General features: G+C 51.0%; 1 protein-coding gene across 1 annotated transcript; it reads right to left on the reverse strand.

Annotated features, from left to right (window-relative positions):
• Positions 1-6,931: 6,931 nt before the first annotated feature.
• Positions 6,932-24,125, reverse strand: LOC149428710 (protein FAM162A-like). The gene is made up of 5 exons (XM_089667091.1): positions 23,968-24,125; positions 21,241-21,318; positions 13,908-14,013; positions 12,196-12,304; positions 6,932-8,041 (listed from the first exon to the last, which is right to left on the reverse strand). Exons 1-5 carry the CDS (start codon positions 24,011-24,013, stop codon positions 7,964-7,966), a joined length of 417 nt encoding a protein of 138 aa, XP_089523217.1. The 5' UTR covers positions 24,014-24,125; the 3' UTR covers positions 6,932-7,963.
• Between the last annotated feature and the right edge of the window lie 59 nt (positions 24,126-24,184).

Raw genomic sequence — 24,184 nt, forward strand, 5'->3', positions numbered from 1 at the left:
GCTGGTAGTGGTGTCATGGTGTGGTGGATCCATCCTGCCTTGTATCAACGGTTCAGGCTGGTGGTGGTGGTGTCATGGTGTGGTGGATCCATCCTGCCTTGTATCAACAGTTCAGGCTGGTGGTGGTGGTGTCATGGTGTGGTGGATCCATCCTGCCTTGTATCAACGGTTCAGGCTGGTGGTGGTGGTGTCATGGTGTGGTAGATCCATCCTGCCTTGTATCAACGGTTCAGGTTGGTGGTGGTGGTGTCATGGTGTGGTGGATCCATCCTGCCTTGTATCAACGGTTCATGTTGGTGGTGTCATGGTGTGGTGGATCCATCCTGTCTTGTATCAACAATTCAGACTGGTCGTGGTGGTGTCATGGTGTGGTGGATCCATTCCTGCCTTGTATCAATGGTTCAGGCTGGTGGTGGTGGTGTCATGGTGTGGTGGATCCATCCTGCCTTGTATCAATGGTTCAGGCTGGTGGTGGTGGTGTCATGGTGTGTGGATCCATCCTGCCTTGTATCAACAGTTCAGACTGGTGGTGGTGGTGTCATGGTGTGGTGGATCCATCCTGCCTTGTATCAACGGTTCAGTCTGGTGGTGGTGGTGTCATGGTGTGGGGGATCCATCCTGCCTTGTGTCACAGTCCCCTCTCCCTTGCTCTCTCTCTTCCCCCCTCCCTTCCCCATTGTAGCCCACATAAAATGGTGTGCTGGGTGCCAGGGAGCTGCCTCCTGCGACGAGGGTCACACCTCTCCTCGGCCAGGTGCCGAGGAGTCTGCAGCCCTACTGTGCCTGCATGTGGATTCTCCACATGCAGGTCACCTGGGTGTCTCTGCTTGCCCCCCTCCCCATGTCTCGGCGGGCACAGCGCATCCCCGAGGTTACCGTGCTCTGCACCTGCCAGAGACAAAGGCCACGCTCCCTGTGCGTGGCCGGAGTGAGGAGGCGGGGCATGATGCCCCGGAAACCCAACGCCAGGCCAGCCATTGCCGTGGCAACCTGGGAGCCTCCTGCTCTGGCGATAAAAGACCAGAGCAGGACCCGAGCGGGGAGATCTTTCCCTGCTTGTGACCCAGAGTGCTGTGAGAGGTCTGAACTGTGGCCACACCCTACAGCCAAGCTGGATTTAACCCTTCCCTGTCAGCCTGCCTTCTGCTGTGTCCCCTCTGCTGAGTGCCTGGACCTCCTGCGTGCCAGAACTGTCCTTCTGCTGTGTGTCCGGATTACTCATTACCCAAAAGCCTGCCCTCTGCTGTGTGCCCGGATTACCCATTGCCCGCCAGCCTGCCCTCTGCTGTGTGCCCGGATTGCCCGCCAGCCTGCCCTCTGCTGTGTGCCCGGATTACCCGCCAGCCTGCCCTCTGCTCTGTGCCCGGATTACCCATTGCTCACCAGCCTGCCCTCTGCTGTGTGCCTGTATTACCCTTTGCCTGCCTGAACTGTCCTCTGCTGTGTGCCCAGACTTACCCATTGCCCGCCAGCCTGCCCTCTGCTGTGTGCCCAGACTTACCCATTGCACGCCAGCCTGCCCTCTGCTGTGTGCCCGGATTACACATTGCCTACCAGTCTGCCCTCTGCTGTGTGCCCAGACTTACCCATTGCACGCCAGCCTGCCCTCTGCTGTGTGCCCGGATTACACATTGCCTACCAGTCTGCCCTCTGCTGTGTGCCTGGACTTACCCTTTGCCTGCCTGAACTGCCCTCTGCTGTGTGCCCGGATTACCCATTGCCCACCAACTTGCCCTCTACTGTGTGCCCAGATTGCCCACCAGCCTGCCCTCTGCTGTGTGCCTGGATTACCCATTGCCCGCCAACCCGGTGGTGGTGTCATGGTGTGGTGGATCCATCCTACCTTGTATCAAAGGTTCAGGCTGGTGGTGGTGGTGTCATGGTGTGGTGGATCCATCTTGCCTTGTATCAAAGGTTCAGGCTGGTGGTGGTGGTGTCATGGTGTGGTGGATCCATCCTGCCTTGTATCAAAGGTTCAGGCTGGTGGTGGTGGTGGTGGTGGTGTCATGGTGTGGTGGATCTATCCTGCCTTGTATCAATGGTTCAGGCTGGTGGTGGTGGTGGTGTCATGGTGTGGTGGATCCATCCTGCCTTGTATCAATGGATCAGGCTGGTGGTGGTTGTGGTGTCATGGTGTGGTGGATCCATCCTGCCTTGTATCAATGGATCAGGCTGGTGGTGGTGGTGTCATGGTGTGGTAGATCCATCCTGCCTTGTATCAATGGTTCAGGCTGGTGGTGGTGTCATGGTGTGGTGGATCCATCCTGCCTTGTATCAATGGTTCAGGCTGCTGGTGGTGGTGGTGTCATGGTGTGGTGGATCCATCCTGCCTTGTATCAATGGTTCAGGCTGGTGGTGGTGGTGGTGGTGATGTCATGGTGTGGGGGATCCATCCTGCCTTGTATCAAAGGTTCAGGCTGATCCAGTGTCCCCATCTTCTGATGGCTCCTTCCAGCAGTATAATGCACCGTGTCACAAAGCTCAGATCATCTCACACTGGTTTCCTGAACATGGTACCCATTCACAAATAAAAAGTGTAGTGCAAAAAACGAGACAGTCTTTGAAAGTCCTTTATTAAAAATAAGAAAAAAGTCCTCCAAAGTGTATCCAATGTCAATTACAATGCCTGCTGCCGCTAAAAAAAAAAACACCCCAAAAAGCACTCCACTCGTGATACTGGCTCCTGCCGTCTGCCAGCTGCGCCCCCGATGACAGTTCTTATATACTGTGGTCAGGTACATTGCTTTGACCAATCACAATGCACTCTCGGGGTGGCGGGTGAATGCCCGTACTGTTTGTGTGTTCACCGAACACACAAACGGACCATGTTTGACTCAAACATGAAGCCCATCCCTAAAGACCCCCATACTCAGGGTGCAACATGATCACATTGCCGAACCCTCCACCCCCCACTTACCTGAATCGCTGGGTGCCGCTCCCTGCAGAGAGCTGATAATATTTTATTATACAGGATTCAGTTAGATATGAATTCAGCATGGCTGTGCAAAGTCCCATCTGTCACTGTGGGGGGGGGAGATTACAAGTCCCATCTGTCACTGTGGGGGGGGAGATTACAAGTCCCATCTGTCACTGTGGGGGGGAGAGATTACAAGTCCCATCTGCCACTATGGGGGGGGGGGAGATTACAAGTCCCATCTGTCACTGTGGGGGGGGGGGAGATTACAAATCCCATCTGTCACTGTGGCAGGGAGATTACAAGTCCCATCTGTCACTGTGGGGGGGGGGGGGGGGAGATTACAAGTCCCATCTGTCACTGTGGCGGGGGAGACTACAAGTCCCATCTGTTACTGTGGGGGGGGAGATTACAAGTCTCATCTGTCACTGTGGGGGGGGGGGGGGAGATTACAAGTCCCATCTGTCACTGTGCGGGGGGGGGGGGGGAGATTACAAGTCCCATCTGTCACTGTGCGGGGGGGGGGGGGAGATTACAAGTCCCATCTGTCACTGTGGCAGGGAGACTACAAGTCCCATCTGTCACTGTGGCGGGAAGACTACAAGTCCCATCTGTCACTGTGGCGGGAAGACTACAAGTCCCATCTGTCACTGTGGCAGGGAGACTACATGTCCCATCTGTCACTGTGGGGGGGGGGGGAGAGATTACAAATCCCATCTGTCACTGTGGCAGGGAGACTACATGTCCCATCTGTCACTGTGGGGGGGGGGGGGGAGATTACAAGTCCCATCTGTCACTGTGGGGGAGACTACAAGTCCCATCTGTCACTGTGGGGGGGAGATTACAAGTCCCATCTCTCACTGTGGGGGGGAGATTACAAGTCCCATCTCTCACTGTGGGGGGGAGATTACAAGTCCCATCTGTCACTGTGGGGGGGAGATTACAAGTCCCATCTGTCACTGTGGGGGGGGAGATTACAAGTCCCATCTGTCACTGTGGCAGGAAGCCTCACAGATCGTGCCGCCACAAATGTAGCAATGTCCCCGCACTTCCAGTCCATTAATCACTTCTTCCAGCCTCACAACAGCAAGTCTGCACCCCTACACAGGCCCGGAAATGGGCTAAAGCAGGGGGGTCAGTGACCTGTAGATGGCGGCCAGGTGATTGGTAGATGGTGGTCTAGGCATACTGACCCCCCCCCCCCCCCCCCCCAGAGCATCATACAGAGTGCAATGCAGAGGGACTACATGTAAAGTTGCAGTAGGGAGCAGAAGCCACATAAGATGATGCCTCCTCTGTAGTGTTGCCTCCTGTCCCATGATACCAGCTGCACCCCACCTCTTATCCCGGCTAGCGGTCTCGAGTGGTGCCAGCAGCAGGAAAGAAGAGATCTTCAGGTCCGTGTGAAGTAATACACTGGACATAATAGGATTGGTCTGCTTTCACACGGATCTGCTGCGGTTCACCCACACCACGGATGCAGTGCAGTGTACCTGCAGCTTTACTGCACTTAGCCATAGACTTCTATTATATCCTTCGGATTTGACTTTCTGAAAACTCCTGAATGCACCACACCTGCAGGATATAATAGAAGTCTATGCAAAGCGCAACTAACCCAAGAAAGCTGTAGATGCGCTGAGCTGCACCCGCGATGAAGGCAAACCGCAGCACAGCAGTGTGAAAGCAGCCTCAGAGCAGTAAGGGTTCATTTACATTTGCAGTTTGGGGGGTGGTAAAACCTAATAGTTAAGACTTTTTTTTTTACCAGTCCCGCCCTAACTGCACCCCCTTGAGCTGCAGTGGTCAAGGGGGTGCACATGTTGCAGCCACAGCAGGAGTTATACGCCCGGTCCTGGTTGATGGGTGTAGCACCTGCCACGCGTGACCCATTCAAGTGACTAAGGTCGCTCTGCAACCTTGTGCAGTGCCGCAAACGAGGGGTTAAACAGGCAGCGGTGTGTGGTCTCTTACCCCCTGCTCTAACCCCTTGGACCCCGCAGAAGCATGCAGTTTTGGGGCGCTTGCAGAGTGGCCCCGTTTACTTGAGTGTGCCATGATTGGCAGGCAGCAGCAGTACCCACCGAAAGCAACAGAGGGCTTAATCCCTGCTCCGGCAGTGTACACCTTTGGCTGCGGATTCAGCAGCTAAAGGGGGTAGGGGGTGGTAAAACGGAAACCCAACTGCAGGGTTTTACCCCCCCACCTTTATGAATGAATGAGCCCTGACAGTGCTGCTGCCGAATGCAACTAAGGGCCCATTCACAAGTGCAGCAGGCACTGCTGCTCCTCTGAAAAGTGATCAGAGTGTGTTTGACAGGTGGCGGTGTGTTGCCTCCTCACCACCTGATTTAAACCCATGATCGCCGTGCAATGCACATGTGTGTAGAGAGGTATAAATCAGGTGTGCCCAGGGATCTTTGGCTTCTCCCATGTTATTCAGGAAGATATCCACCTCTTTAAAGTGTTCCTGAACCCCCAACAGTACAATCAGTCTGTAGATGCAGTAAAGCATGCTTGTTATACTCATTGTGGAACCTAAGGGGTTAATCCTCTGCATTGTGTAAAAAGGCTGTTTGATCCTGTCTTTTCTGATCCTCCCCTTCTACTGTCCCCAATCCATCTGGTGACCGTACAGAGCCTTGGGCGCAAGCTGCACATGCTCAGTTTGGTGTGCATTGCTAGAGGGAGAGCGGACACAGCGAACGCACGGGGGACCGGGGAGAGCGAACGCACGGGGGTCCGGGGAGAGCAGACGCAGCGAACGCTGGGTCTGGGGGGAGCGGATGCAGCGAACACACGGTGGTCCGGGGAGAGCGAACACACGGGGGTCCGGGGAGAGCGAACACACGGGGGTCCGGGGAGAGCGAATACACGGGGGTCCGGGGAGAGCAAATACACGGGGGTCCGGGGAGAGCAAATACATGGGGGTCCGGGGAGAGCGGACGCAGCGAACACACGGGGGTCCGGGGAGAGTGGACGCATGGTGGTCCGGGAAGAGCGAATGCCGGGTCTGGGGAGAGCGGATGCAGCGAATGTAGGGTCTGGGGAGAGCGGATGCAGCGAACGCACGGGGGTCTGGGGAGAGCGAACGCACGGGGGTCCGGGGAGAGCGGACGCAGCGAACGCACGGGGGTCCGGGGAGAGCGGACGCAGCGAACGCCAGGTCCAGGGAGAGCGGACGCAGCGAACGCACGGGGGTCCGGGGACAGCGGACGCAGCGAACGCACGGGGGTCCGGGGACAGCGGACGCAGCGACCGCACGGGGGTCCGGGGACAGCGGACGCAGCGAACGCACGGGGGTCCGGGGACAGCGGACGCCGGGCCTGGGGAGAGTCGATGTAGTGAACGCCGGGTCCCACAACACGCCGATTGCCGTTTCAATGCTCTGCAGGCTTCAAGGTCAAAATTTTCATCATCCATTGTCTTGCATTTAGTGAAGGGGACCTTCATTCCCAAACAGGAACTTTCCTTTCTGCAACCAATCACCTTCCTCCCATGCCCTGTAATTTTAAATGTACTTTTTTTTTTAATGTGGCCCCGCCCCCTGCCACCATTTTTTCTTTAGATGACGTGTCTGTGCGCCCACAGCTTCTTGGGATGTGCCCATCACATGACCCAGGAGGCTACAGGAGTTGGGACTCACAGCGGCTGGTAGGCAAATCTACTGAACCCTCACTGGGGCCGCTTGCCTGAACCAGGGAGCGGTAGCTGGGAAACATGGCAGACTTGGGCTGCAGCGCCTGAACGATTAGAGGACAAGTCTGGACCCTCTATGAAGGAGAGTATCTGACTTGGGGATGAAGCCGCATAACAGGTAGGAAGGGGGGGGGGGGGGGGGAATAAGAGGGGGGCTGGGACCAAGACCAAAGTTCTTCTGCAATATAAAACAGTGAAGTGCGCCTTTAGGAGTGACAAGACCATTGCAACGTTCACATCGGTCCCTCCCAATACCGGGATTCCACGTCGCATGGACCCGGCCTATTGACTAGAAGTGCAGAAAACATAACAATACGCAGCGAAGTCTGATATCATTTTATTGTGACTCTCAGGAAGTGAATAAAAACGCTCAATAAAAATGCTGAAATGTCAGAGGAAGCCAAATACAAAACGACATTTACCCTCAACGACGAGCCAACGTTACGGACCGGAGACTTCGAGACGTAATCAGTCTGTTTGACCTCGGATCTCCACTGTCGGGGAGACTGCGCCCGCTCCAGAAGGGGTATGGAACCATCCTATGTATGTGCATATGTTGGGATCCCACCAATCATGTCTACAGGGGGATCCCACCGACCAGATCTATAGTAGGATCCCACTGAACATAACTATGTGAGGAATTTCACTGATCATATCTATAGGGGGATCCCACTGATCCAATTCACACAGGGATCCCACTGAGCATATCTATGGGGGTGATCCCCCTGATCACGTCTATGGGGGGATCCCACTGGGTACATCTATAGAGGGGATCCCACTGATCAGATCTATGTAGGGGATCCCTCTAATTTTCTATATATGCAGGGGGAGCCCACTGAACACATCTACAGGGGGATCCCCACTGATCCAATTTATGCAGGGATCCCACTGAGCATATCCATGGGGGTGATCCCCCTGATCACGTCTATGGGGGGATCCTACTGAGCACATCTATCGAGGGGATCCCACTGATCAGATCTATGTAGGGGGTCCCTCTAATTATATATATATAGGGGGAGCCCCACTGATCCAATTTATACAGGGATTCCACTGAGTATATCTATGTGGAGGATCCCCCTGACCAGATTTAGGGGGGGTATCCCCACTGATCTAATTCATACAGGGATCCCCACTGAACACATCTATGTAGGGGGATCCCACTGAACACATCTATGTAGGGGGATCCCCCCCTGAATATATCTATAGGGGGATCCCACTGATCAGAACACGGTCTCTAAACACGTAGCTTATATAATGTGATCATCACCATACATCAGCCCGAGACGTCACTACAATCTACACATTCTAGGAGGATGGACTATTCTCCCCTGCAGACTATTCCTCGGATGCAGACTATTCCTCGGATTCAGACCTGAGGCGAGCCTTCTTCTCCAGGTTCATTCTGGCGAGGGTCTCATGTCGGCTGGCGGCCTGAAGAGAACAGAGAGAGAATTGTTCAGCTCCGAGTCAGGAGAACACTTATCCAGGTCAGCCCCCCTCCCTGGTACGCCCCCCTATGGGCCCCTAGGAAAACATACTTTACTCTTCCAGCAGGATCCTTCAAAGTCAATCAAAAGGAACACCTTTTGTCAAATGGAGGGGGTTGGTAGGACCACCCACTGAGCGCATTTCACAGATTCATCTGGATCTGGCCAAGATGTATTATTTATTTATTTCAGGTACTTATATAGCGCCGTCAATTTACGCAGCACTTTACATATATATTGTACACTCACATCAGTCCCTAACCCTCAAGGGGTGTACAATCTAAGGTCCCTAACCCTCGAAGGGTGTACAATCTAAGGTCCCTAACCCTCGAAGGGTGTACAATCTAAGGTCCCCAACCCTCAAGGGGCGTACAATCTAAGGTCCCCAACCCTCAAGGGGCGTACAATCTAAGGTCCCTAACCCTCAAGGGGCGTACAATCTAAGGTCCCCAACCCTCAAGGGGCGTACAATCTAAGGTCCCCAACCCTCAAGGGGCGTACAATCTAAGGTCCCTAACCCTCGAAGGGTGTACAATCTAAGGTCCCCAACCCTCAAGGGGCGTGCAATCTAAGGTCCCGAACTCACATTCATACATACACATACTAGGGAGAATTTAGACAGGAGCCAATTAACCTCCCAGCATGTCTTTGGAATGTGGGAGGAAACCCACGCAAGCACAGGGAGAACATGCAAACTCCATGCAGGAGGCACCATGGTGGGGAATCGAACCCATGACCCATTTACTGCAAGGCAGACGTGCTAACCACTAAGCCACTGTACCAGCCAGGATTCACACAACTTACGGCCAGCTTCACAGACAGGTCCTCTTTACCTTCTGCTGATTTTATAGGATGGATCCTGACAGTTCTGTGTATAAAGCTGCCCCAGGGAACCCCCCCCCTCCCTCCAGTATCCTCCTATGGTGGAAACGGTGCCAGTAATCCATGTACTTTACACAAAGATTTGGTGGCACATTTGACAATTTACCCCCCAATGTGCATAATTCATCGTCTCCAGTGGAGGGAAAGGGAGAAGAAACATTTTTTTTACACAATATAAAAAACACATAAAAAAAAAATAATAATAATTATATATATATATATAATATATTGATCCTTAGATGTGGCGGCTGCATTCGTTTTCTTTTTTGTTAGGCTTCTCCCCCCACCCCCCCCTTTAGTTTCACCTGGTGATCCTGCTAGTTAGGGTGTCTCCGCTCTCCATGAAGGAGCAACAAAGACACCCTAGGACAGCAGCATTGTCATTTGGGGGGGGGGGGGGGGGGGGGTGTTAGATGGACTAACAGATTTAGATACCCTAACACTTAACCACTTCAATACCAGGCACTCACCCCTTTCCTGCCCAGGCCAGCTTTCTGCTCTGTCACACTTTAAATGACAATTGCACGGTCATGCAACACTGTGCCCAAATGAAATTTTAATCTGTTTTTCCATTCAGACAGATAGAGCTTTCTTTTGGCGGTATTTATTCACCACAGGGGGGGAGGGGGGCTTATTTTTTGCCAAACAAAAAAGGAAAAAAAAAATTTTTTTTACTTTTTTTCTTGGTTTCTGTTGTAAAATTTTCCAAATAAGTAATTTTTCTTCTTTACTGACGTGGTTGCATTGATGAGCACTGATAGGTGGTACTAATGGGCACTGATAAGGCTGCACTGATCAGTGCCCTTTGGAGGGGGGGGGGGGGGGGGGGGTGATCAGCACTGGGCAAATCAGCACTGTCCAGACAGAAGGAAAGGGGTCATGCAGCCTCACGGGACAATCAGGGGATAATTAAAACTCCTCCTACAAGCTTTAACCAGTGCTCTGCTGGACACTGATAGAAGTCACAAGACCGCTCTATACTGCTCATGAGAAAAGGGATTTAGCAGTTTATATTTACGAAACTAATTGCATTTCCCTGTTGTATGTACTGTGGGAGAGCGGATATAGTGAGTGCGGGGTCCGGGGAGAGCGGATATAGTGAGTGCGGGGTCCGGGGAGAGCGGATATAGTGAGTGCGGGGTCCGGGGAGAGCGGATATAGTGAGTGCGGGGTCCGGGGAGAGCGGATATAGTGAGTGCGGGGTCCGGGGAGAGCGGATATAGTGAGTGCGGGGTCCGGGGAGAGCGGATATAGTGAGTGCGGGGTCCGGGGAGAGCGGATATAGTGAGTGCGGGGTCCGGGGAGAGCGGATATAGTGAGTGCGGGGTCCGGGGAGAGCGGATATAGTGAGTGCGGGGTCCGGGGAGAGCGGATATAGGGAATGCGGGGTCCGGGGAGAGCGGATATAGTGAGTGCGGGGTCCGGGGAGAGCGGATATAGTGAGTGCGGGGTCCGGGGAGAGCGGATATAGTGAGTGAGGGGTCCGGGGAGAGCGGATATAGTGAATGCAAGATCCGGGGAGATCGGATATAGTGAATGCGGGGTCCGGGGAGAGCGGATATAGTGAGTGCGGGGTCTGGGGAGAGCGGATATAGTGAATGCGGGGTCTGGGGAGAGCGGATATAGTGAGTGCGGGGTCTGGGGAGAGCGGATATAGTGAGTGCGGGGTCCTGGGTTTAGTAACATCTTAAATACTCCATCAATTTACATATCCAGCTGCAGCCAATCTGTGCTTAAACACATAATAGACAAGAAAAAAAAAAAAAAGGGGGGGGGGGGGGGGGGGGGAGTAGCAAAAAACACACCAATAGAAACCAACATATAAAAATAGAAATAGCATATGAAATCAAAATAAAAGAAAATATAGAGGGAGAGGTGTAATCAGCAAATGCATGGAGGTAATGTCAGGCATTACATATAATCAGCTTAGATCACTAATATAAAACCAAAATGCATTTATATAAAACTTTTTTTTTTTTTATCAACTTTATTGCTATTTTCTTACCCTGGAGTTCAGCTTTACATTTTATTGAGATGGAGGTCAGCGTGTTCCTCCCACAGATGTGTAGGATCACCTTATAGGCAATCCCTTGGTAGGCAGAAGTCTGGAGTGACTTATTGCGGGGTGACGGTTCTATTCGAGGTCTCTGGGAATATGCTGGGAGTGGAGGGTAAGGGGGTCTCTTGATGAGCGCCGTGTCCCCGGAGGTCATTTCCTGGACGCGAAGCCAAGAATTCGGCTAATTATACCGAACACGTGTGACCTTCAGAGTGATCTGGAGCCGAGCCCAACCTCCAGAGTGTGAGACTACAGGGAGCGGCTTGTGTACGGCCGGGGAACAGCTCAATGCTGCCATTGTGAATGCAGAAGTCCAACTGAGCGTCAGTGTAGTACGTTCCGGGAGCATCGAGACATACGGTGCGCAAAGTCCTATCGAATGTTTCCTTAGAAAGCAGCCACAGCATGTAGAGTAGAAATGCCTGTCCTCTGCCAGCAGGCTGCAGAGAAAGATCCTTGCTCTCTGTGTGGAAGCAGTGGTCTCTCTGCAGTGGTCCGAGATGCCCTCTGCTCAGCCAAAGCATTAGACGCAGCTATATAAATGTATGATAATAATGATGTGACTGTGGGGGGGACATTAGAGTGTAAGCTCCTCTGGTACAGAGACTGATGTGACTGTGGGGGAGGGGACATTAGAATGTAAGCTCCTCTGGTACAGAGACTGATGTGACTGTGGGGGGGGGGGGGGGGGGGCATTAGAGTGTAAGCTCCTCTGGTACAGAGACTGATGTGACTGTGGGGGGGGGGGGGGGGGGGGGCATTAGAGTGTAAGCTCCTCTGTACAGAGACTGATGTGACTGTGGGGGAGGGGACATTAGAGTGTAAGCTCCTCTGGTACAGAGACTGATGTGACTGTGGGAGGGGACATTAGAGTGTAAGCTCCTCTGGTACAGAGACTGATGTGACTGTGGGGGGGGGGGGGGGGGCATTAGAGTGTAAGCTCCTCTGGTACAGAGACTGATGTGACTGTGGGAGGGGACATTAGAGTGTAAGCTCCTCTGGTACAGAGACTGATGGGATTGTGGGGGAGGGGACATTGGAATGTAAGCTCCTCTGGTACAGAGACTGATGTGACTGGCTCAGTGTCCTCTGTACAATGCTGCGGTATAGGTCAGAGCTATATCACTGTATAAAGTAATACACCATCTGGCACTCACCCGTTTTCCAGAAATGACCATTCCAATACAGCCCATGATGGTGAGAAGTATCATGATCATGGATAACTTCACCCGGGCTCTGCTCTTCGCTGCGTCTATCATCTCATACCTGGGAAAGACATTATATTTTATTTTTCATCAGCGTGGGCAGATCTACACCTAAATCCCGCACTACACATCAGACATCATTTTAGTGGTTCTGGAAAGTTGGTGTCACTTAACCACTTGAGGTCCCGAAGATTTTACCCCCCCGTCATGACCAGGCCATTTTTTGCAGTGCAGCACTTCACTACTTTCACTGGCTCAGACATGCAATGTTGCACACAAACTTAAAGTTATAGAATTTTTTGCCACACATATAGAGCTTTCTTTTGGTGGTACTTTAATGGTTTTGTGATATAAATAGAAAGAAAAAAAAAAGAATCTTTTTTTTTTTTTTCCTTTTTTGAATCATTTTTGGTGTTTTTTGTTTTTTTTTGTTTTGCTTTTTTATACCAAAGACATGTAGCAGAGTACATCTTGGCCATAATTTTAATAAATAATTTTTTTGTGTATTATTGGTTATGTTACATAGCAGAAAGTAAAAATACATAATAAATCTTTTTTTTTTTTTATGTATTTTTACTATCTGCTATGAAACATAACCAATAATACACAAAAATTCTTTTTTAAAATTATGGCCAAGATGTACTCCGCTACATGTCTTTGGTATAAAAAAGCAAAAAAACAAAAAACACACACACACTATATGTGTATATTGATCAGTTTGCATGAAAATTATAGTGTCTACAAACTATGACACACACACACACACACACACACACACACACACACACACACACACACACACACACACACACACACACACACACACACACACACACACACACACACACACACACACACACACACACACACACACACACACACACACACACACACACTTTTTTTAATACTAGTAATGGCGGTGATCAGTGTCAGCGACTTACAACGGGACTGTGATAGTGCAGCGGGCAATCTGACAGACACTAATAGTGGTCAGTACTGATGATACTATACACTATTCATGACACTGGCTGGGAAGAGGTTAACATCTAGGGTGATTAAGGGGTTAAATAGGCGCCCAACAATGTGTACTGTGTGGCATTTCTCTAAGCAATATGCTGGTTTTTGCATAAACCGACACATCACTTCTGTATGAAGAGAGCCCTCTGCTGTTTACCAACACAGAGCTCTCTCCTGTCATTTGTCCAGTCGATCAGCGGGTCCCAGCCGTAATCATTGAAGAAAGCTGCGATGTACAGGTACATGATTGTGCCTGTACGAGTTGACCTGTCACAGTAGATGTACTGCGGGGGGGGGTCAGCAAGTGGCTAAAGGGTCTTTTCATCCAACATCAAAGTTTTTCACCATTTCATGGGTGTGGGTAATTTCAAGGCTTGACATATTTGGTATCTACTTACTTGACCCAACCTTACCTTTTGTACCTTGCCTGCTTTCAGAAATTATATAACGTTTTGGGCGTTTGAAGTAATTTTCAGGCCTAAAATGGGCAGCCTGTAAACCTTGCCCCTCCCCCTCCAGAAAGGCAAGGACAATAACCTTGATGTGACTTAGAGGGCGCAAGCACTGTAGATACCAAAAAAACTGTGCATGGTTGGGTTGGAGGACCACCACAAACAATGGAGATGGAAGTCATCTCAGATACTCACGAGACGTATTCTGGAATATCAGACTCCTTTTTGAATCGACCTCCCCACACCAGGATCCTCTTCTCAAAATTGGTGGGCTTGTGGGCAGGGACCTTGAAGGAGTGACCTGGAGGAAGAGGGAGGTGGGGAGGGTGATCACCTCATGTGTGCTGTTGGAGTCTCTCATTTAGACATCTTATATAGTCATACAATCATGGCCAAAAATATTGGCACCCCTACATTTCTGTCAGATAACGCACCACTTCACCCACAAATGTTTGGGGATTACAAATGTTTCGGCATTCTCAGGTTTATATCTTTGGTTTGTATTGGTCTGACACAAAAAAAGTGGAGAAACAAAAAGCCAAACCTGACACTTCCCATTCAAAACCCCAAAAATGGACTGGACAAAATTGGCACCCTCCATGTAATATTTGGTGGCCCACCCCTTCGAAAAAAAAATAAATAAGTGAAATCAATGGCTTCCTGTCACCATCAATGAGTTTCTTCCACCTCTCTACTGGAATTTTGGGTCGCTCTTCTTCCACCAACTGCTCCAGGTCTCTCCGATTGGAAGGGGTCCTTTTCCCAACTGCTGGTCTGAGATCTCTCCGCAGGAGATCTATGGCAGAGGGGGTCTCCAAACTTTTCAAACAAAGGGCCGGGGTAATGTTGCTTCAGACTTTAAGAGGGCCAGAGTGAGGTGTGGCCAGTGGGGGTAGAAAATATTTTGGGCCCAGCATCAGTGAGAATAAACATGGCCTGAGGGTTGGTGGTCAGCAGGAGGAAGAGTAGTGCCCCATCATAGATATTAATGGGAGGAATAGTACCACATAAGTGTTATCAATAGTGTCCCATTGGTGTCAGTGGGAGAAATACTGCTTCATATCTTTGGGAGGAATAGTGCCCCAAGGGGCCAGATAAAGGCTAGCAAAGGCCCACATCCGGCCCTCCGGCAGCAGTTTGGAGACCCCTGCTCTATGGGATGGAGATCTGGACTCATTGCTGGCCAGTTCAGTCCTCTCCAGCACTTTGTTTGAATCCATTTCTGGGGGGCTTTTTGATGTGTTCTTTGGGTCATTGTCCTGCTGGAAGACCCATGACCTCTGATGGAGACCCAACTTTCTGACACCGGGCCCTACATTGCACCCCAGAATTCTTTGGTAGTCTTCAGATTTCATAATGCCATGCACACGGTCAAGACATCCAGTGCCTGAAGCAGCAAAGCAACCCCAAAACATCAGTGGCCCCCCCACCATGTGTGACTGGAGGGACTGGATTCTTTTCTGTAAAGGCCTCATTGCTTTTTATGAAAACAGTAGAATGATGGGCTTTACCAAAAAGCTGGAATTTTGTATCATTTGCCCACAGCACATTCTCCCAAAAGGATTTTTGGCTTCCTCAGGTCAGTTTTGGCAAACTCCAATCTAGCTTTTTATGTTTCTGTGTCAGCAGTGGGGTCCTCCTGGGTCTCCTCCCATATTTCTGTGTCAGCAGTGGGGTCCTCCTGGGTCTCTTACCATATTTCTGTGTCAGCAGTGGGGTCCTCCTGGGTCTCCCACCATATTTCTGTGTCAGCAGTGGGGTCCTCCTGGGTCTCCCACCATATTTCTGTGTCAGCAGTGGGGTCCTCCTGGGTCTCCCACCATATTTCTGTGTCAGCAGTGGGGTCCTCCTGGGTCTCCCACCATATTTCTGTGTCAGCGGTGGGGTCCTCCTGGGTCTCCTACCATATTTCTGTGTCAGCAGTGGGGTCCTCCTGGGTCTCCTACCATATTTCTGTGTCAGCGGTGGGGTCCTCCTGGGTCTCCCACCATATTTCTGTGTCAGCGGTGGGGTCCTCCTGGGTCTCCCACCATATTTCTGTGTCAGCAGTGGGGTCCTCCTGGATCTCCTACCATAGTGTCCCTTTTCATTCAGATGACAACGTATAGTGTGAGCGGACACAGTTGTACCCGGTGCCTGAAGGTCCGCTTGGATTTGTCTGGAAGTTGATGGAGATTCTTTAGCCACCATTCCAACAATCCTTTGTTTCAATCTTTGATCAATTTTTCTCTTTCATCCACATCCAGGGAGATTAGCTACAGTACCATCGGCTGTAAACTTCTAGACAATGTTGAGCACAATGGACACAGGAACATTAAGATCTCTGGAGATGGACTTGTAATCTTGAGACTGTCCATGCTTTTCCACCATTTGTTCTCCAATCCTCAGACAATTCTTTGCTGCTCTTCCTCTTCTCCATGCGGCACACAGACAACAGAAAGGTGGAGCCAATAATTTTGTCCAGTCTATCTTGGGGGTTTTGAGTGGAATGTGTCAGATTTGGCTTTTTGTTTCTCCACGTTTTGTGCATACCGATACAAACAAAAGAAGGAAACATGGCAATGCCGAAATATTGGTAATTGCAACAATTTTCTCGGTGAAGTGGTGTGTTATCTGACAGAAATGCGGGGGGGAGACAAGATTTTTGGCCATGACCGGATGACAATCAATAGTCATGTTCATGGTTATTAAAGAGATGCATTGATCCTTGTCTACTCATACAGAGATTTCATAGTCAAACTCTATTCTCTAGATAATTCTCTGATCTGAAAAGCTGGATTTTTCAATGATAAGGTCCATCACCCTCCAGAGTGAAGCTGAAAGAACTTCCCTGGAGCGAGTATCCTTTTTCTGTTCATTGTTGTTACATTTTGCCATTTTGACACTTCGATATTAAGATTTCCAGAATCAAACAAATGTAAAAAGCAGCTAAACTGATCCTGTTAGAGCAGTACTCTCCAAACTGTGGCCCAGGGGCCAGATACGGCCCTTTGCTTGCTTTTATCCAGCCCTTGAGGCATAATTTCTCCCACTGACTGACAATGGGGCACTATTCCTCCCATTGACAACAATGGTTGAGCACTATTTTCTCCCATTGATACCAACGACAGGGCACCATTTCTCCCATTGACACCAACGACGGGGCACCATTTTTCCCATTGACACCAACGACGGGGCACCATTTCTCCCATTGACACCAACGACGGGGCACCATTTCTCCCATTGACACCAACAATGGGGCGCTATTCCTCTCATTGATACCAACGATGGGGCACGATTTCCTCCTATTGGCACCAACGATGGGGTACTATTTCTCCCATTGACACCAACAATGGGGCACTATTTCTCCCATTGATACCAATGATGGGACACTATTCCTCCCCCCAATACCAATGTTGGGGCATGGTTTACTCCCACTGATAGCCAGGACATTTTCTTCTCCCACTGGCCACAGTCTGGCCCCCCTAAAATTTGAAGGACAGTAAACTGGCCCTTTGTTTAGAAAGTTTGGAGACCCCTATGTTAGAGGGAACCTGGCAAGTTACACGTGTGGGCGTCGTCACTACTGACTGGTGTTCTCACTGACACCAATGACGGGGCACCATTCCTCCCACTGATACCAAGGACGGGGCACCATTCCTCCCACTGACACCAATGACGGGGCACCATTCCTCCCACTGACACCAATGACGGGGCACCATTCCTCCCACTGACACCAATGACGGGGCACCATTCCTCCCACTGACACCAATGACGGGGCACCATTCCTCCCACTGACACCAATGACGGGGCACCATTCCTCCCACTGACACCAATGACGGGGCACCATTCCTCCCACTGACACCAATGACGGGGCACCATTCCTCCCACTGACACCAATGACGGGGCACCATTCCTCCCACTGACACCAATGACGGGGCACCATTCCTCCCACTGACACCAATGACGGGGCACCACTCCTCCCATTGACACCAATGACGGGGCACCACTCCTCCCATTGACACCAATGACGGGGCACCATTCCTCCCATTGATAGGGCACTATTTCTCCTTTTGAAACTAAAGATGGGGCTCTATTCCTCCCCCTAATACCAATGATGGGGTATTATTTACTCCCACGGACGGCAGGACATTTTGGAACCTGTCAAGTCAGAAGTGTGGGCGTTGTCACTAATGACTAGCGTTCACACTGCTCCATGGGCCCTCCTAACCCCCTTGTATTGAACTGTATTGCTGCCCTTTATATTGTAAAGTGCTGAGCAAACTGTTGGCGCCATAAATCCTGTATAATAATAATCCTTTACTGCTTTGTGATTCATTAACTGGGAATGAGCATGCAGCCAGTGAAAGGTCAGGAACAGCGGATATGCACATGCTTGTTCTAGAGCACCAAGTAGTGAAGGAAAAGGTAAGGGTAGCACTCCTAAAACCAGCAACTCTGAAATTAAAGCAGAACTCCGGGCAAAAACATCTTTGCATGTGCTAGTTGAGGATTTCCTACCGTCACTGAATAGGTCCTCCATCTTCTCGGTCACTCAGTAGTTGCTCTAAAACAGACGATTAATTTTCAAATCAAACCGTTATTTCTCTTTGGTTGTAAGATCGATGGCTGCTCTGCCTCCTATTCTCCCCAGCCACCGGTCTTGGCACATCCCTCCTGTAGTTCTTTCTCCAGGGAGCAGTGATGTCTTTCAGCCCCACTTGCTGTGGTGGGCGGACCGAGACTCTCAGACACATTCACTAAGTACAGGCCTAGTGTACCCGCCCACATTCACCACAATTCCCTGTACTTGATGGGAACTGTAGTTTCCTTTTACTGCAGAGAGAGGAGAGGATATGATGTAATCCTGGCTTTTGCACCTCCCCCTTCAAAGAGCAGATGCTGTTCTCTTTTGAGGAGCTCATGAAAATTCAAGCAAATTTTTCTTGTCAATGGGAAGGATCTTCAAAATGTTATTAAAGTGGAACTTCAGGAAATAAATAAAAATGGGGGTACAGGCAGGATTTTTAATGCAGGAGAGATGAGCTCTGCATTATCTCTCACCTACCCGCCTGTCGACCTTGCGCCTGCGTGGTTCACCGTACAAATTCGGCAATGCCGAATCGGATGGAACTTCCACACATGCGCCAGCGTTTGGGCCCTAGAAGCCAGCTGCCCGAATATGTCAGCCTCCGGGTGGGGAGCTTTGGGACAGCCCATCGTGGGATCAGAAGACAGCATACAGTATCTCCCAGAAGCGAGTCCCCCCCTCACATTTGTGTCAATATTTGATTCTCTCTTTTCATGTGACAACACTGAAGAAATGACACTTTGCTACAATGTGACGTAGTCAGTGTACAGCTTGTATAACATGTAAATTTGCTGTCCCCTCAAAATACCTCAGCACACCGCCATTGTCTACACAAAAGTGACTCCACCCCTAAGTGACAAGGTCCACATTGGGCCCAATTAGCCATTTCCCTCCCTGGTGTCATGTGACTCGTTGGTGTTACAAGGTCTCAGGTGTGAATGGGGAACGGGTGGGTTACATTTGGGGTTATCGCTCTCACTCTCTCATACTGGTCACTGGAAGTTCAACATGGCACCTCATGGCAAAGAACTCTGAGGATCTGAAAAAAAAAAAAAAAAAGAATTGTTGCTCTACATAAAGATGGCCGAGGCTATAAGATGATTGGCCAGACCCTGAAACTGATCTGCAGCCCGGTGGCCAAGACCATACAGCGGTTTAACAGGACAGGTTCCACTCAGAACAGGCCTCACCATGGTCCACCAAAGCAGTTGAGTGCACGTGCTCAGCGTCATATCCAGAGGTTGATTTTGGGAAAAAGACGTATGAGTGCTGCCAGCATTGCTGCAGAGGGTGAAGGGGTGGGGGGGGGGGGGGTCGGCCTGTCAGTGCTCAGACCGTACGCCGCACACTGCATCACATTGGTCTGCATGGCTGTCATCCCGGAAGGAAGCCTCTTCTAAAGATGATGACCAAGAAAGACCGCAAACAGTTTGCTGAAGACAAGCAGACTAAGGACATGGATTACTGGAACCGTCTCCTGTGGTCTGGTGACACCAAGATCAACTGATTGGGTTCAGATGGTGTCAGGCGTGTGTGGCGGCAACCAGGTGAGGAGTACAAAGACAAGTGTGTCTTGCCTACAGTCAAGCATGGTGGTGGGGGTGTCATGGTCTGGGACTGCATAAGTGCTGCCGGCACTGGGGGGCTACAGTTCATTGAGGGGACCATGAATGCCAACATGTAATGTGACATACTGAAGCAGAGCATGATCCCCTCCCTTCAGAGACTGGGCCGCAGGGCAGAATTCCAACATAACGACCCCAAACACACCTCCAAGACCACCACTGCCTTGCTAAAGAAGCTGAGGGTGAAGGTGATGGACTGGCCAAGCATGTCTCCAGACCTAAACCCTATTGAGCATCTGTGGGACATCCTCAAATGGAAGGTGGAGGAGCGCAAGGTCTCCAACATCCACCAGCTCCGTGATGTCGTCATGGAGGAGAGGAAGAGGACTCCAGTGGCAACCTGTGAAGCTCTGGTGACCTCCATGCCCAAGAGGGTTAAGGCAGTGCTGGAAAATAATGGCGGCCACACAAAATATTGTCACTTTGGGCCCAATTTGGACCTTGTCACTTAGGGGTGGAGTCACTTTTGTTGCCAGCGGTTTGGACATTAATGGCGGTGTGTTGAGTTATTTTGAGGGGACAGCAAATGTACATGTTATACAAGCTGTACACTGACTACGTCACATTGTAGCAAAGTGTCATTTCTTCAGTGTTGTCACATGAAAAGAGAGAATCAAATTCTAACTTCTGGGAGATACTGTAGTCCCGCTTTAACTGTCTGGTGTTTTGTGTAGGGGGGGGGGGGGGTGTACTAATGGGCGATTCCCCCCCCCCCCCCACATCGTTCGTGCTTTTTTTTGTTTTTTTTTTTAATCTCAGATGTTCTTCTTTAAATCAACAATGGAAGATTCCATCTTTCTATCTGACACGTTTCATCTAATGAGCTTCTTTTTCACATGTAAACAAAAAAAAGGAGCAGCCAGTAATCTATCACCGAGGTGATCAGAGATCAGCCAATACCGTGTAAGGAAGAAGGGGGCGCTCTTTTCTCAGGTTTCCCGCTGGTAATGACAGAATAACAATGATACAATGTAACTAAAGCCCAGGGGAAGGAAGGGGGAGGGGAAAGCAATTTGTACTGGGATATGTAAATGACACTGAGACCAGCCAATGGTGTGTGAGGAAAAGGGGAAGATTATCTCTGGTTACATTCTATTGATAATGTTCTGCAACGTATCAGAGGGGACACTGATCAATACTTGGATAGATGAGAGACACGTGGGCCAGCCAATAGGGAGAGAGGAGGGGAACACTGATTCCAGCAATGATACAATGTAACAAAAGCACAGAGGAAGAAGGATACATGGATACATTGCTCCCCAATCATGCAGGAAAGGCCTCGTCACCCTCACGCCGGAGGGGACTCCCCACATTCACGCCGGAGGGGACTCACCTCCATCCTCAGGTTTACTGCACAGGTGTCTCCCGGTCACCACAACGCCCAGCTCTCCTCTCCCCACCAACGACCTCTCTGCAACAACATGGGAAGATCAGAACACAAGGCCAGAGTAGAACAACGATGGATATTATCATACTGACAGCCTGAAGACTCTCCACCCGTCCTACATGCTTGCTGTACCATATTGCACATATAGCGCCCCCCTCTGGTGTCCGTCTGTACATCACTGCTCACGATATAAGGGTGGGGCTGCGATTGTCGATCAGACTGGCCGGCTTCCCCAGTAAAAGAAGGAAACTTGTTAGGGTTGGAGCCCACGCTGGACTGGCTTGTCCAGTCCCTGGTTGGAAGTGGGAGATCACGTGGGCGAGTCGGAGGAAATCCCTTTCAGTGGAAGGGTGGTGGTGGAGAGCCCACTTAGGGCTTGGGCTGCTTCTTGGGACTCGGCCTTTGGGTTGACTCGGTAAGGTGAGTAGAAAGCAGCGCCCGGGGTCCAATAAGATGTAGGCTGTGTTCAAAGGCGTTTATTGAACATAGCAACAAGTAGATCCAGACAACGCGTTTCGGGGAGACAGGGACTCCCCCTTCTTCAGGGCGGTTGCGGCACGCTGATAGATGGGAAGGTTCCCATACAGGTGAGTTGATGGCCAAAAGAAAAAAAATAAAAAATCAGGAGGGATCACCGGGCGCTGCTTGCTACTCACCTTTCTTAGTAAAATAAGGGAAGAGTAAAGCCCAATCACTGTGCAGGAAGCAGAATCTGAGAATGTAACGAGAAAATAAGCCCCTCCCCCTTCATCGGTACATCCAATACAAACTGAAATGCAACACATACTACATACAAACACACTAACACACCTCTTATCACTGCCCCACAGTAGTGACAGCCTGTGACCAGTGGGGGGCGCTGTGACCAATTTCCACATATTACAATGACGACCTGTGACCACTAGGTCACAGCACCCCCCAGTGGTTACAGGATGTCACTGCACCATGTGGCAATGGTTCAATGCACCCCCAGTGGTCACAGGATGTCACTGCACCATGAGGCAATTGGTCACAGCACCCCCCAGTGGTCAAAGGTTGTCATTGCACCATGTGGCAATGGGTCACAGCTCCCCCCAGTGGTCACAGGTTTTCACTGCACTGTGTGTCAATGGGCCACAGCTCCTCAAGTGGTCGCAGGTTATCATTGCATTGTGTGGCACTGGGTCACAGCCCCCCCAGTGGTCACAGGCTGTCATTGCACTGTCAATGGGTTACAGCCCCCCTAGTGGACAAAGGTTGTCACCGCCCCACCAGTGGTCACAGGTTATCATTGCAATGTGTGACAATGGGTCACAGCGCACCCCCCCCACAGTGGTGACAGGTTGTAATTGCCCCATGTGGCACTGGGTCACAGCCCCCCCCCCCCGTGGTAACAGGCTGTTATTGCACTGTGTGGCAATGGAGCCCTGCCCCCCTTATGGTCACAGACTGTCATTCCACTGTGTGTCACAGCACCCCCCAGTAGGCCCAGGTTATTGCAATGGCAAACATCCTTGAACTGTGTGGCAATAGGTCACACCACCTCCGGTGGTCACAGGGTGTCAGTGCTCTGTGTGGCAATGGGTCACAGTGCCCCCCAGTGGTCCCAGATTATCATTGCAATGTGTCACAACCCCTCCCCCCAGTGGTCACTGGTTGTCATTGCATCACGTTGCAATGGGTTACAGCCCTGTAGTTGGCAAAGGTTGTCATTGCCCCAGGTGGTAACAGGTCACCGCCCCCCTCCCCAGTGGTCACAGGTTGTAATTGCCCATGTGGCAATAGGTCACAGCCCCCCTAGTGGTCACAGGCTGTTATTGTACTGTGTGTCAGTGGGTCACAGCATCCCCCCCAGTAGGCCCAGGTTATCATTGCAATGTGTGGCAACTGGTAACAAACCCCCAGTGATCACAGATTGTCACTGCCCCTCCAGTGAGCCCAGGTTGTCATTGCACCATGTTGCAATGGGTCACAGCCTCCCTAGTGGTCAAAGGCGGTCATTGCCCCAAGTGGTAACGGGTCAACTCCCCCCCAGTGGTCACAGGTTATCATTGCAGTGTGTGGCAATGGGTCAACGCCCCCTCCCCCCCCCCCACAGTGGTCACAGGCTGTCATTACACTATGGCAATGGATCGCAGCGCCCTCTAGTGGTCACAGGTTGTCATTGCACTGTGTGGCAATGGATCGCAGCGCCCTCTAGTGGTCACAGGTTGTCATTGCACTGTGGCAATGGTTCACAGCGCCCTCTAGTGGTCACAGGTTGTCATTGCACTGTGTGGCAATGGATCGCAGCGCCCTCTAGTGGTCACAGGTTGTCATTGTGACCACTGTGTGGCAATGGATCGCAGCGCCCTCTAGTGGTTACAGGTTGTCATTGTGACCACTGTGTGGCAATGGATCGCTGCGCCTTCTAGTGGTCGCAGGTTGTCACTGCACTGTGGCAACGGATCGCAGCGCCCTCTAGTGGTCACAGGTTGTCACTGCACTGTGGCAACGGATCGCAGCACCATCTAGCGGTCACAGGGTCACAACCCCCCAATCGTCACAGGTTGTCATTGTACTGTGTGGCAATTGGTCGCAGCGCCCCCTAGTGGTCACATGTTATCATTGCAATATGTGACCGACCCCCCCAGTGGTCACACGCCATCACTGCACTGTGTGACCCTCCATGTAGCCCTCGGCTCCTCCGCTCACCAGCCAACAGGCGCAGGCCGCTCCTCCCTAGCGCTGCTCGCAGCATCTTCCAACAGCAGTCACACCCCCGACAACAACCCGCAGACTAAAGAGAGCTCAAAACAACGCTGCCAGCCAATGAGACAATATCTCCGCGCAAGCCCCGCCTCAAACAGAGCAGCCAATGGGCTGGAGAGGCACATGTCCTGTCAACAAATAAAGCTGCATCACGAGGTTT

This window comes from Staurois parvus, unplaced genomic scaffold (assembly GCF_062004578.1).
Source record: "Staurois parvus isolate SC_StPar_1 unplaced genomic scaffold, SC_StPar_1.0 ptg003015l, whole genome shotgun sequence".
Lineage (NCBI taxonomy): Eukaryota > Metazoa > Chordata > Amphibia > Anura > Ranidae > Staurois > Staurois parvus.

Excerpts from the sequence above, each read along its gene's own strand:
- LOC149428710 (XM_089667091.1), bottom strand. The coding sequence starts at position 24,013 with ATGCTGCGAGCAGCGCTAGGGAGGAGCGGCCTGCGCCTGTTGGCTG. Across the intron at positions 21,319-23,967 it reads CGGCCTGCGCCTGTTGGCTG|AGAGGTCGTTGGTGGGGAGA; the intron begins GTGAGCGGAGGA and ends ATGTTGTTGCAG. Across the intron at positions 8,042-12,195 it reads TGGTCATTTCTGGAAAACGG|GCCGCCAGCCGACATGAGAC; the intron begins GTGAGTGCCAGA and ends TGTTCTCTTCAG.